General features: G+C 48.0%; 2 protein-coding genes across 7 annotated transcripts in view; one reads left to right on the top strand and one right to left on the bottom strand.

Annotated features, from left to right (window-relative positions):
* DHCR24 (24-dehydrocholesterol reductase) overlaps window positions 1-3486 on the top strand; it is a 39185-nt gene extending 35699 nt beyond the window's left edge. Inside the window, exon 9 of the mRNA XM_054486096.2 lies at window positions 726-3486. Coding sequence (XP_054342071.2) covers window positions 726-879 — 154 coding nt within the window. The 3' untranslated portion in view covers window positions 880-3486. The remainder of the gene's footprint in view (window positions 1-725) is intronic.
* A 7279-nt stretch (window positions 3487-10765) lies between these two features.
* The window catches only part of CIMAP2 (ciliary microtubule associated protein 2), a 38505-nt gene continuing 35438 nt past the window's right edge, over window positions 10766-13832 (bottom strand). For 3 of the 6 annotated variants that reach the window (XM_054486154.2, XM_054486118.2, XM_054486134.2), the window contains one exon: window positions 10766-11217. In XM_054486154.2, the coding sequence (XP_054342129.1) occupies window positions 11145-11217 (73 nt within the window). In that variant the 3' untranslated portion in view covers window positions 10766-11144. Of the gene's footprint in view, window positions 11403-13832 lie in introns of all 6 variants that reach the window. The other 3 variants (XM_054486130.2, XM_054486144.2, XM_054486125.1) reach the window with 2 other exon arrangements.

Raw genomic sequence — 13832 nt, forward strand, 5'->3', positions numbered from 1 at the left:
GTGTCCAGGGGCGACTGCTCCAGATGGAAAGGCCAAAGCTAAGGAGAGAGGGATTCCTGTCTATGAAAACCACGGAGAGGCCCAGGACAGAGGATTGCTGAGAAAACAGCCTGGATAAACTATTGAGTGGAACATGGACAAAGCCAGTAAAAAAACAATGCCATATGATTCCTTTCATATAAAATTCCCAAAAACACACATGAATCCATACTGATAGCGCATCAATAGTTGCCTGGGAATGGCAGAGGGCAACGGATAACTAAGGGGCATGGGGAAAGTTTGGGGCTGATGGTTATAGCCACAATCTGGACTGCAGTGATTGGAGTCCTTGGTTGCATGCATGTGTCAAGCTTATCCAATTGTGTACTTTAAATTATGTCCAGTTTATTGAAAGTCAATAACAGATTAAAGGAAAACAGCCCCACTGCTCCATTAGGGGAGGCAGCTGTGCCTCTGGCCAAGCAGAGGGGCAGAAGCCCAGCAGTCTGAGCTCTACTCCTGACTCTGCCTCCACTGCTAAGCTACCTAACCCCCAAGCCCCAATTCCCTACCTGCAAAAGGGAGATAAGAATACCTGCACCATCTTCTTCACCAGGTTAAGGGGGTTAAACAAGAGAAATCTTCCAAAAGCCCTTTCCGGGCTGCAGAATGAGCAGTTGAGTTTCTCTCACGCCTCACACTCCATGCGCCTCCTGGCGTCCTCACCTACTTCTCTGCCTCTGCAGCTTCCAGATGCTGTATGCCGACTGCTACATGAACCGGGAGGAGTTCTGGGAAATGTTTGACGGCTCCTTGTACCACAAGCTGCGAGAGAAGCTGGGTTGCCAGGACGCCTTCCCCGAGGTGTACGACAAGATCTGCAAGGCCGCCAGGCACTGAGCTGGAGCCCACCTGGAGAGACAGACACGTGTGAGTGGTCAGGCATCTTCCCTTCACTCAAGCTTGGCTGCTTTCCCAGATCCACACTTTCAGAGAGAAACCCCTCCAGAACTCCCACCCTGACAGCCCAATACCACCTTCCTCCTGGCTTCCAGGGGCAGCCCAGTGGAATGGAAAGAATGTGGGATTTGGAGTCAGACAAGCCTGAGTCCAGTTCCCTGTTTAGAACTCATTGGCTGTGTGAGTCTGGGTGAGTCCCTTAACCCCTCTGAGCCTGGGTCTCTTCATCAGTTGAAGGGGATAGTAATACCTACTTGCAGGTTGTTGTCATCTGAGTTGAGCCCTGGTCACATCGAAGGTGCTGGATAAGTGGTAGCTCTTGTTGCTTCCCGTTCAGCATCACATCTGCAGTGGAGTCTGAAAAGGCTCCACATTAGGTCACCTGTGCACAGCCATGGCTGGAATGATGAAGGGGATATCCTGGAGTTGCCCTGCCATTGCCTCCATCAGCCAGACGAGGTCCTCACAGGAGGACAGCTCTTCCCTACCCTGGGATCTCAGGAGGGCAGCCACGGAGTGGGGAGGCCCCAGATGCACTGTGCCAAAGCCAGGTCCGAGGCCAAAGTTCTCCCTGCCATCCTTGGTGCTGTCCTACCCCTTCCTCCTTCATGCCTGGGCCTGCAGGCCCACCCCAACCACCACTGAGTCCACTGGGAGTGCCCTGTGTTCCTGGAGAAGGCATTCCAGGGTTGAATCTTGTCCCAGCCTCAGCCTGGGACACCTAGGTGGAGAGAGTGGTCTCCGCTCTGAATTGGATCCAGGGGACCTGGGCTCATTCTTCTTGGCTCACCAACCCTGCAGTCCTCATCTTTCCCAAAACCCACTTTGTCATGGTGGGAGTGGGTCCGCGCTGCTCTGCAGCACGGGGGCTGGGGAGTGGACAGCATCAGGTGGGAAAGTGGAGTCCACCCTCATGTTTCTGTAGGATTCTCACTGTGGGGCTGGAAGAAAAGAGCATCGACTTGATTTCTCCAACCACTCATCCCTCTTTTTCTTTCTCCCACCACTCCCCACCCCAGCTGTAGTTAATTTCAGTGCCTTACAAATCCTAAGCTCAGAGAAAGTTCCATTTCCGTTCCAGAGGGAAGGGAACCTCCCTAGGTCCTTCCCTGACTTGTTATAACGCAAAGCTTGGTTGTTTATGCAACTCTATCTTAAGAACTGCCCAGCCTCAGCTGAAAACCCGAATCTGAGAAGGAATTGCATCATGTAAGGGAAGCTGGAATTAAGGGAGCTGAGCCAGTCATGGTTGTGGCGTGTGAGTCAGGAGACCTAGGTTTCAGCCCCTCTCTACTGTCAGCGAGCTGTGCAAGGTGGGCAAGTCACTGTCCTCTGAGCTGCAGTTTCCTCATCTGTCACATCGCTACAGACAAGACCTCCCTGGAACCCTTCTGATTGTCTTAGACACTGTGGTTGCAAAACCCACAGAAAGCCTCATTTGTGTGGAAAGTCAGAGGAAAAATAAATGATCCAGTGGACACTTGGGGATTATCTGTCATTCAAGATCCTTCCTTCAACCCCAAGGCCAGCTCCCATCTCATTTTCAGAAAGGCTCATACCTGGCTTGCAGGGAAGCATCTGTCTTGTCATTCCAGGTGCCAGAATCCTCTCAGAGTCATTGAAGGGTGTTCTCCCATCCCACCCAAGGCTTGGCACACTGCCAGTGTCTTAGCAGAGTCTTGTGAGGGCTGGGGGCATCCAGGCACTCAGAAGGCAAAGGAACCACCCTACCCATTTGGCCTCTGGAGGGAGCAGAAGAAAGAAACAAACCTCATCCTATATTTTACAAAGCATGTGAATTCTGGCATTAGCTCTCATAGGAGACCCATGTGCTTCCTTGCTCAGTGCAAAACTGATGATTCTACTTGCTGTAGATGAATGGTTAACACGAGCTAGTTAAACAGTGTCATTGTTTCACCAGTGAAGCCTCCAACCCTAAGCCACTGGGACTGTGGCCAGAGATGCCAGCAGCCTCTGTCGCCGTTAGTCATATAACCAAAATCCAGACCTTATCCACAACCTGGGGCTTGGAAAGGAAGATATTTTGGAATCACACCCTCAGGTTCTGTTGCTCCAGTAAAATCTTGCCTGGAAAGGGGCAGTCTTCTTAGCATGGTGAGCTGAGTTCATGCCTTTTTTTTTGTAGCCAGTCCTGTCCCTGGCCATCCATGTGATGGTTTTGGGTGGAGTTAAACTTGATGCCAGTGGGCAGTGCATGTGGACAGTATCAGAGTAAGCCTCTCCCCTCCAGAGCCCCGAGTTTCTTGGCTGCATGAAGGTTTTCTTTAGAATCAGAATTGTAGCCAGTTTCTTTGGCCAGAAGGATGAATAATTGGATATTACTGAAAGGGAGGGGTGGAGATGGGTGTGGCAGTGTATGGTGTGTGATTTTTATTTTCTTCTTTGGTCATGGGGGCCAAGGAGAAAGGCATGAATCTCCCCTGTCAGGCTCTTACAGCCACAGACACTGTGTCTACTGTCTGGAAGACATGTCCCCGTGGCTGTGGGGCCGCTGCTTCTGTTTAAATAAAAGTGGCCTGGAAACTGGCACTTGTCATTTCTTGCTCGGGGGACCAAAATATGGAGTCAGATCTGGGCTCAGGTGCAGGCTGTGTCATTCCCCAACTCAGTTGCTCTCACTGAACCCATGAGCCCATGGCCAAGGGCTAGAAGAACATGCAGGAACTGACAAGTTTATTTCTATCACTGTCAGAGTGTGATTGGAGTAAGTGTTGAAAGGATCCCTCTGTGTGCAGGATGGCAAGCAGACCAGTGAGAAGGCCACCACTGCAGTCCAGGTGAGATGATGGTGGCTCTGGTTAGGGTGGAGGCCTGGCTTTGTCACTTGGTTGTGACCAATTAATTTTAGCAAGTTAATCCAGTTGAGACTATTGTCCTCATCTACAAACTGGTGGACCCACCAGCTGTCCATTAAAATGCATTCCTCCGTTCTTTGGACACATAGCTAGACTACCTTTCCCAGCCTTCCTTACAGTCAGTTGTGTCCTTGTGTTAAGAGTTTTCCAGTGGAATGTAAACAGAAGTCATAAAAACCTATATGAGGTCTCCTGACTCTCCCCTTCACTCAGTGCAGATGACAACCAGGCCATAGGTGGTTGGAGAGTCTTATGTCAGAAGGAACCTGGATTCCTGAGTCACTGCAGGAGAAGCGCTTGTGGCCAGAAGTTCAAGACCAAGCCTGAGCAACACAGTGAGACCCCGTCTAAAAATTAGCAAAGTATGGTGGCAAGTATCTGAAGGCCCAGCTACTCTGGAGGCTGAGTCAGGAGGATTGCTTCAGCCCAGAAACTTGAGGCTGAAGTGAGCTATGATCGTGCTACTGCACTCCAGCCAGGGTGACACAGAGCAAGACCCTGTCTCAATAAATAAATAAATAAGGCATTATCTGGGCTGGTGCCTGACAGCCCTACCCAGAGTTCCTTGGTTTGCTGAGCTTAGGCGCTAGACTGGACAATCTGTATGTTGCTGCTCCCAGTTCCAAATCTGAATCTTAGCAGCAGCTGCCTTACAAGCCTCAAGCCATGAACCTGGCATCGAGACCTATGAGAAGAAGCAAGAGGGCCACCTGAGGGGCCTTGGCTTGGTTTACCAACCTCCTTACAGGAGGGTGTCAATCTGTTCACTACCTGACCTAATGGAAGCTGAAAGTAGAAGAGAATTCACATGCGTATCCTTGGAACTTCTAGTTACCCCACTGGCAGACCTGAAGTCTGATTCCCCTGAGGGAGGGGTGAGAAAGATGTTTGTGGGAGGGGTTCAGTGGTGTGCCGGATATGGCTTGTACCAGCTTACAAGGGCCATCATGCACACCTTCCACTTCCATGTTCAGTGACATTGGCAGCCGGAAATCACGCACAGGGGGAGCATTTACACCACAGAAATTAGCAGCACTATGAATCAAGGCTTGTTCTGTTGTATTAATCAGTGTTCTGCAGAGAAACAGAACCAATAGGAGACACACACAAACACATACATACAGGCACACATCCCTTAACAACAAGGATAAGTTCTGAGAAATGCATCATTAGGTGATTTCATTATTGTGTGAATATCACACAGTGTAGTTACATGAACCTAAATGGTATACAGCCTCTACTACACACCTAGCTATATGGGATAGCTTATTGCTCCTAGGCTACAGACCTGTACAACATGGTACAGCACTGAATACTATAAGCAATTATAACACAGTGGCAAGTACCTGTATATCTAAATATAGAAAAGGTACAGTACAACTATGACATAATCTTACGGGTCCACCATTGTATATGCAGTCTGTCATTGACCAAAATGTTATGCATCACATGACTGTATAGAAAGGCAGACACATGTATTGGTTCATGCGATTATGGAGGCTAAGAAGTCCCAAGATCTACAGCAGGCAAGCTAGATACCCAGGAAAGCCAATGATGTAGTTCCAGTTTGAGTCCAAAGGGCTGAGAACCAGGAGAGCCAATGGTGTAAGTTCCAGTCCAAAAGCTGGTAGTCTCAAGACCCAGAAAGAGCCCATTTTTCAGTTCAAGTCTGAAGGCAGGAAAAGCCTGATGTCCCAGCTTAAGCACTCAGGCAGGAGTTTCCTCTCATTCAGTCCTTTTGTTCTGTTTGTGTCTTCAGTTGATTGAATCAGACCCGCCTGCTTTAGGAAGGGCACCCTGCTTTGCTCAGTCTGATTCAATGTTAATCTCATCCAGAAACACCCTCCCAGACACACCCAAAGTAATATTTGGTCACATGGTCTGGGCACCCGATAGTCCTGTGAAACTGACACATAGAATTAACTATCACAGGAGGGCTTTGTTTTGTTTTGAGAGACAAACATTTACCAGCACACCACTTAACAGAGACCTCTCCTAATGAGCCCTCCAAATCCAAGCTTAGCAGGAAAGGTGGCTCCTGCACCCTGGCTCTGGCCTCAGTACATTCGCCTCTCAGGCTTCTGAACCTCAGGCATCTCTATGATCATCCCCCACTCCCTTGTTAATCATTCTCATTATTGGTGAACCCCCATTCCCTGGCTAATGCTGCAGCAGGTCCAGGAAGAGGGAGTGGATCAACTGAACCTGGGAACAGGTGTAAACTGCTCCTGAGAAGGAGGAGCTCCAAGGGTCAAGTTGGTGAAGGTGAAACTGCCTTCGGGGCCAAAGGACTATGGCAGGGCCGGAGTGGGACCTGGGCTTGCTCAGGCCCAGGACAGGCATCGAGCAGCCCACAGCGATGAGGATGGGAGGACCTGAGCTTTGAACAAAGGGAGCTTCCCAGAGCTGGCCTGGCTGGTGTGCCCAGGGATGTTGTGAACTCAAGGTAAAAAGCCAAAGACAGCACGGTACAGTGTTCATGATGGTCAGAACCATCACCCTTAGGTATTGATAAGAACCTAACACAGAAATGAAGTCCCATTCTATTATGTTTACTAAAGCAACCACGCCATGCAACCTATGTAAACTTGTTCCTCCTGTGGGCCTCAGTTTCTCCCTGTAAAGTGAGCAGCTATGCCAGCCATGCTTCACCTTGCCAAGGCATTGCAGATGACCAGCTGCCCATGCCCACTAGCTGATCTTCAGAACCTGCTTGCAGCAGGACTGCCTATGTGTGATGCCCACTCATTATGTTACCTGTGGTCCATGTTGCAAGGTGGTGCTGAAGGCATAGTAAGAACCTGGATGTTAAGTCTGGTGGCATGGCTTGTAAAAGGCTATTTTTGGCCTGCTCAGGGCTTCCCACAACCTGGCAGCATCTCACACTGGAGTGGGAGAGATCACTACCCTCCTGAGCAACCAGGGAGGTGCTAGAACCTGCTGTTGCTTTTTTAAGATGTATGTGCTGGAGGGTTAAACCCAGTCACCTGCAGGACCACTTCAAGCGATGGAACTAGAATTTGGTGGTTATTAAATATTCATTTCATTTTTGGCTGTGGAGCTTTTTTCCCCAAACAAAAGCTTTTAGGATCCAATATATAACAAACATGGAGTTACTTTGAGTCAAGCTGGGTGGGGCCAGGAGTCCAGCCCTCATGGTCAGGGCCTGTGCCCTCCTTCGCCAGGGATTGCTGGAGGCCCCGGCAGAGTCCAGTTAACAACCTGCAGAACTCCATGTCCCCTTATGGCCCTGCCCAGGCAGGAGGGCAAGGGTCACAACAAGCCAGATTTTAGCTCAACATCCAAAGGACCCTTTTACAATCATAGCTGCCCTGCACTGGGAAGGGCTGTCTTGGGGGTGTGCAAGGAGAGCCTGGACAGACAGATGGAGTTATTGTCGCAGAGCAGAGCAGTGGTCACCAAATGAGGTTCCCAAGCCCAGGGTGTAACAGGATGATCCATCGGGATGCCTGAGAAAATGTTAGTGTTTGTCTTGGTTTGGGTTTCCCTAGAAGCCAACCCTAAGACAAAGATTTGAGTGCAAGCAGTTTATTTGGGAGGTGAAGAAAACACCAGCAAGGGAGTGGGGAAGGGATGACAGCCAATAATGGGTTCATTCTCAAGCAGGTTACCACTGGGGGCCACTACAGTGTAACTGCACTGGGAAAACTGGAAACCAGTGTAAAACATGCATTTCAAAGGTACATCCCACAAGGGCTGAGGGAGCTGGTATTTATACACCAACTTCCCTCAGTGACGGTAGCTCCAGAGGGATGTGGAGTTCCTGGCACTTCTAGCCCTCCACAGGCAGCAAAGCCAGCCCTGGCAGCCAGAGAGCCTTTTGCTCCATTATAGATGAATGTCCCTCCCCAGCACACATTATTTTTGTAACACACATGAAGTCATTTTTATCTCATGGCAAAATATTTAAAAGAATTGCCTAATTTAAAGTTGTGGCCAGGGGTCACAGTGGCTCATACCTGTAATCCCAGCACTTTGGGAGGCCGAGGCTGGTAGATCACTTGAGGCCAGGAGTTCAAGACCAGCCAAAACCCCATCTCTACTAAAAATACAAACATAGCCGGTCGTGGTGGCTTATGCCTGGTAGTCCCAGCTACTTGCGGGGCTGACGCATGAGAATCGCTAGAAACCAGGAGGCAGAGGTTGCAGTGAGCTGAGATCCCACCACTACACTCCAACCTGGGCGACAGAGCAAGACTTTGTCTCAAAAAAAAAAAAAAAGTTGTGGCCAGGCTCGGTGATTTATGCCTATAATCCCAGCACTTTAGGAGGCCAAGGTGGGAAGACAGCTTGAGCCCAGGAGTTTCAGACCAAGCTGGGCAACATAGCAAGACCCTATCTCTGAGAAAACAAAAACATTATCCAGGCGTGGTGGTGCAGCCTATAGTCCCAGCTACTTGAGAGGCTGAGAGGTGTGAGCATCGCTTGAGCCCAGGAGGTCGAGGCTGTAGTTAGCCATGATGATGCCACTGCACTCCAGCCTGGGCTGGACACAGCAAGACCCTGTCTCAATAAATAAATAAATGAAGTTGTTACACAGGTTTCTGTTCTAAAAAGGCAAGCATCACAAATTTGCTGACCTTCTCTCTGTTTTTTTTGTTTGTTTGTTTTTTGAGACAGAGTCTTGCTCTGTTGCCCAGGCTGGAGTGCAGTGGCTTGATCTCTGCTCACTGCAACCTCCACTTCCCAGGTTTAAGCAATTCTCCTACCTCAGCCTCCTGAGTAGCTGGGATTACAAGTGCCTGCCACCACGCCTGGCTAATTTTTTTTTTTTTTTTTTTTTTGTATTTTTAGTAGAGACGGGGTTTCACCATGTTGGCCAGGCTGGTCTCGAACTCCTGACCTCAGGTAATCTGCCCACCTTGGCCTCCCAAAGTGCTGGGATTACAGGTGTGAGCCACTGCACCTGGCCTTGCTGACCTTCTCTACGGTGACAGTGACTGTCTATAATATGATAGCTGATAGAGATATTTGAACAAATATACTTATTTTGTAAGGTAAACAGTCTCTTTAAAAAGTTTTATTGCATATATTTTAACTCGTCTTATTACTTTTTATTTTTATTTGTAATTAATTCTACAGAAACGTTGCAATGGTAGTACAGCAATCCCCATCACTCGCCTTCCCCTGATGTTAACATCTTTTTTTTTTTGAGACAGAGTCTCGCTCCGTCACCCAGGCTGGAGTGCAATGGCACGATCTCAGCTCACTGCAACCTCTGCCTCCCAGGTTCAAGTGATTCTCATGCCTCAGCCCCGCAAGTAGCTGGGACTATAGGTGCCCATCACCACGCCCAGCTAATTTTTTTTGTATTTTTAGTAGAGACGGGGTTTCGCCATTGTTGGCCAGGCTGACCTCGAACTCCTGACCTTGGGTGATCTGCCCACTTTGGCCTCCCAAAGTGCTGGGATTACAGGCATGAGCCACTGCACCCGGCCTGATGTTAACGTCTTCTACATGAACTAAGATAGTTGTACCATTTTACATTTCCGCCAGCAGTATATGAGAGTTCCACATTCTCACCAACACTTGGTATGGTCAGTCTTTTCCATTTTAGCCACCCTAATAGGTGGGTAGTGGTATCTCATTGTGGTTTTCATTTGCATTTCCTTAATGCCTAATGACATTGAGTTTATTTTCATGTGCTTATTTGCCATCCATATATCTTCTTGGTAAAGCGTCTGTTACATCTTTTATATATTTTTTATTTTGTTGTTTCTTATTGAGATATATATGAACTCACGTATATATTCTGGCTGTAAGTCCTTTATTACAGTGGTCCCCAGCCTTTTTGGCACCAGGAACCGGTTTCATGGAAGACAGTTCTTCCACAGACCAGGGTAGGGCGGGGTGGCAGGGGAGGATGGTTTCAGGATGAAACTGTTCCACCTCAGATCATCAGGCATTAGTTATATTCTCATAAGGAGCATGCAACCTAGATCCCTCACATGTGCAGTTCACAATAGGGTTCGGCTCCTGTGAGAATCTAATGCCGCCGCTGATCTGACAGGAGGCGGAGCTCACCCACTGCTCACCTCCTACTGCGCGGCCTGGTTCCTAACAATCCCTGGGGAAGGAGGGCACAGGGGCTGGCCACGAGGGCTGGTCTCCCAGCCTCACCCAGCTTGATTCAAAGTGGCTACATGTTTGTTATATTGGACTTTCCCTAAATGCTTTTGTTTGGGAAAAAAGAAAAAGAGCTCCTCAGCCCCCAAAAATAAATGAATAAATGTTTCATAACCACCGAATTCCAGTTCAGTTTCTAGAAGTGGTCCTGCGGGTGATTGGGTTGAACACTCCAGCACATAAATCTTAAAAAAGTAACATCAGGTTCTAGCACCTCCCTGGTTGCTCAGGAAGGTAGTAATTTTTCCCCACTCTTAACGTCCAGGTTCTTAGTATGCCTTCAGCACCCGCTTGCAACATGGACCACAAGTAACATAACAATGAGTGGGTGTCAAACACAGGCAGTCCTGTGGCAACCAGGTTCTGAGGATCACCTAGCGGGCGTGGACACGTGGTGATGTGCAATACGTTGGCAAGGTGAATAAAGATAGCTTTACTTCTTCAAAAACATCTGTTTTGACACAGGAGAATAACTGCTTTTTGTAAGACACTCGCGCACAGAAGAAAGTTTTTCAAATATTTTTTATCATTATGTGAGCTTTGTGGACGAAGCTGTGGTATCGCAGTCTCCTCTAGGGACAACCTGCTCCCCCATTCTTACTGACATGAAATAGTGAGGGAAGGGTGCCCACAAGGGCTGACTCAGGGGTGAAGCCGATGTTCCCCATGGCTGGACATTGCCTGAGGTCAGCAGTTTCCTCGTCAGTGAGGCCCTGCTAAGCTTCCAGAAGCATCCTGGGATGGCAATGAGGTGTTCCTGGAGAGTCCTAGAATTGCCGTGTAATAAATGCTACACTCTCCCACCACTTTCTGAACTTTAATAAACAAGGAGCCAAGCACTCTGGCTTTAGAATAGAAAAGGTCCCACGAGTGTCAACCACGTCCCATCCCTTCAGTCCATCTGCTCTCTGGCCCCCATGTTCGTGTCACTGGCTGAGTTGAGTTCTCAGGATAATTGATCTCCTGCAACAAAAGATACCTGTCCCCAGCTGTCCCAGAAGACACTGTGACCTTCAGGTATGCAGCTCCAGCAAAGGTGATCCCCATACATCTCTCCCCTCTCCCAGGCCCATGTGTCCTTTCTCTAAGACACCCCACTCCCATGCCCATGCTGTCACCCCCAGATTTGTCTTCAGGCCTTAGGGCTCTCCGGTCACTGCGGGCTGTCCTTCACATGTGGCTTTAAGGAGTAGGATCTGAATTGTAATCCACAGTTGGAGGGCACTTCCCCTTAGTAAATGGTGTGATCCTTTCCCTTTAAAAAGACAGAAAAAATTAAAAATGGAAGTGATCCCTTGGAAGGGAGTGGGCTCCTCAACCCTGGAGGGACACCCATAGGGAATGAACAGGTACCTGTTGGTTCTGCTTCACAGGAGATCCTACATTGGTGAGAGGCCAAAATTGATGACTTCTAGACCTTTCCAACAAAACAGCCTGATTCTAAGGATGGGATTATAGCAATTCACATCCAGTTCAGCTCATTAAAGCACCCAAGTTGGCTTGTAAGAACTTCAGATATAAAATCATAGTGCCTGGAAGATTATCTAACCCAACCCTGAGAGAAGACCAAGGACCAGAGAGAGGAGGGAACTTACCTGAGGTCACCTGAAGGCCAGCATCAGGGCCAGAATGTAAGCCCTGACCTCAGTCCCACTTTCCCTCCACTGCTCCAGTTCTTTCCCGTGAGTGGAAACCCTGAGGACTCAACCTCCCATCCCGTGAGCCCTTTGGAAGATGGCACTTCCATAAGAACCCCTTGCTGTGTGTGTCAAACAGCATCCGCCAGCCCTTACGTTACACACTTTATGTATCTGTTTGTTGTCTGTCCTCCTTAACAAGATGTGAACTCCATGAACGCAGGACTTGGACTTCTTCACTGGTATTTCCCCTATGCCTAGATCATTACCCATGCTTAACAACTATTTGTCAAAGGAGGGAGGACTCACCAGGGTAAGAGAGGTCATTCCCACCATCCAGTGGGTCTCCACGCCTCCTGTGTCTCCATTCCTTACCATGCCCACGGCCCCTGGCCCAGCCCCATGCCTCATTTCTCATCTCTACTATTGAGGCAGCCTCCTTGTCTCTATCCCCGCAACAGTCCATAATGCCATAAGTACGTTTATTAAACACAAGAATTACTTCCCGTTAAAATCCTTCTGGATATCTGGGAAAAAATATTTGCAAAACACATATCTGATAAAGGACTTATGCTTAGAATATCTAAGGAACTCAAAGCAGCCCATTTGTTTAAAATGTGCAAAAGATTTGAAAACACTTCACCAAAAGAAGACATCAGAGGACGCATATGAAAAGATCCTCAACATCTTGTCTCTGGAGAAATGCAAATTCAAACCATAATGAAATATACTATTAGAATGGCTTAAATTAGAAAAGAAAAACCCTGACAATATCAAGTGCTGGCAAGGATGCAGAACCTTTAGACCCCTCATACATTGCTGGTGGGAGTGCAAAATGGACCAGCCATTTCAAGATAGTTCAGCAGCTTCTTACAAAGTTATACACACACCCACCAAATGACCTAGAAATCCTACTCCTAGATATTTACCAGAGAGAAATAAAAACATATGTCTACATGAAGACCTGTATGTAACTGTTTATAGCAGCTTTATTAAAAATTCCCCAAACTGTAAACAATCCAAATGTCCCTCAACTTAGGAATGGATAAACAAACTGTGTCACAACCACACAACGCAATCCAACTCAGTATTGAAAAGGAGCAAACTATGATACAACAACAGCATGGCTGAATCTCAAGAGCACCGTGTAACATGAAAAAGATACAAAATTCTACATACAGATGATTCCACTTACATGACATTCTGGAAAAGGCAAAACTCCAGGGATGGTAGAGTTGCCAGGGTTGGCAGGGGGAGGAGTAGACTAACTGCAGATAGCACAAGGGGGATAGGAATATTCTATATCTTGCCTGAGGTGATATGTATGACAACTACATGCATTTGTCAAAACTCATAGAATTGGGCTGGGTGTGGTGGCTCATGCCTGTAGTCCCAGCACTCTGGGAGGCTGAGGTGGGTGGATTGCTTGAGCCCAGGTGCTCAAGAACAGCCTGGGCAGAATGGCAAAAGCACGTCTCTACAAAAAATTTAAAAATTCGCTGGGTGTAGTGGTGCACACCTGTAGTCCCAGTACTTGGGAGCCTGAGGTGGGAGGATAGCTTGAGCCCAGAAGTTCAAGGCTGCCATGAGCCATGTTCACACCACTGTGCTCTAGCTTGGGTGACAGGGTGTTGACACTATCTCAAAAAACAGCAACGAAATCTCATAGAATTGTATACCTAAAGAGAATGAATTTTATTGCATGTGAGTTATACTATAATAAGTTCAACTTTAGGCTGGGTGCGGTGGCTCACACCTGTAATCCTAGCACTTTGGGAGACCAAGGCAGGTGGATCACCTGAAGTCAAGAGTTTGAGACCAGCCTGGCTAACATGGCGAAACCCTGTCTCTACTACAAATACAAACATTAGCCGGGCGTGGTGGCAGGTGCCTGTAATCCCAGCTACTTGGGAGGCTGAGGCAAGAGAATCGCTTGAACCCAGGAGGCAGAGGTTGGAGTGAGCCGAGATCGTGCCATTGCACTCCAGCCTGAGCAACAGAGCAAAATAAAACTCTGTCTCGAATAAATAAATAAATAAATAAATTCAACTTTAAAAAAATTTTGTGGCTTCTCAAATACAGGATAAAGTCCAAGCAGCTTAGCTATAGCCTTCCAGCCCTCTAAGGACTGACCGAACCACCTCTCCTGCCTTATTCTCCACTACTCCCTCTACATACCCCACACATCATTCAAAATGGGCCATTTAGTATTGCCCAGATAGGTCCTGAACTT

The sequence above is a fragment of the Pongo pygmaeus genome, chromosome 1, assembly GCF_028885625.2.
Source record: "Pongo pygmaeus isolate AG05252 chromosome 1, NHGRI_mPonPyg2-v2.0_pri, whole genome shotgun sequence".
Lineage (NCBI taxonomy): Eukaryota > Metazoa > Chordata > Mammalia > Primates > Hominidae > Pongo > Pongo pygmaeus.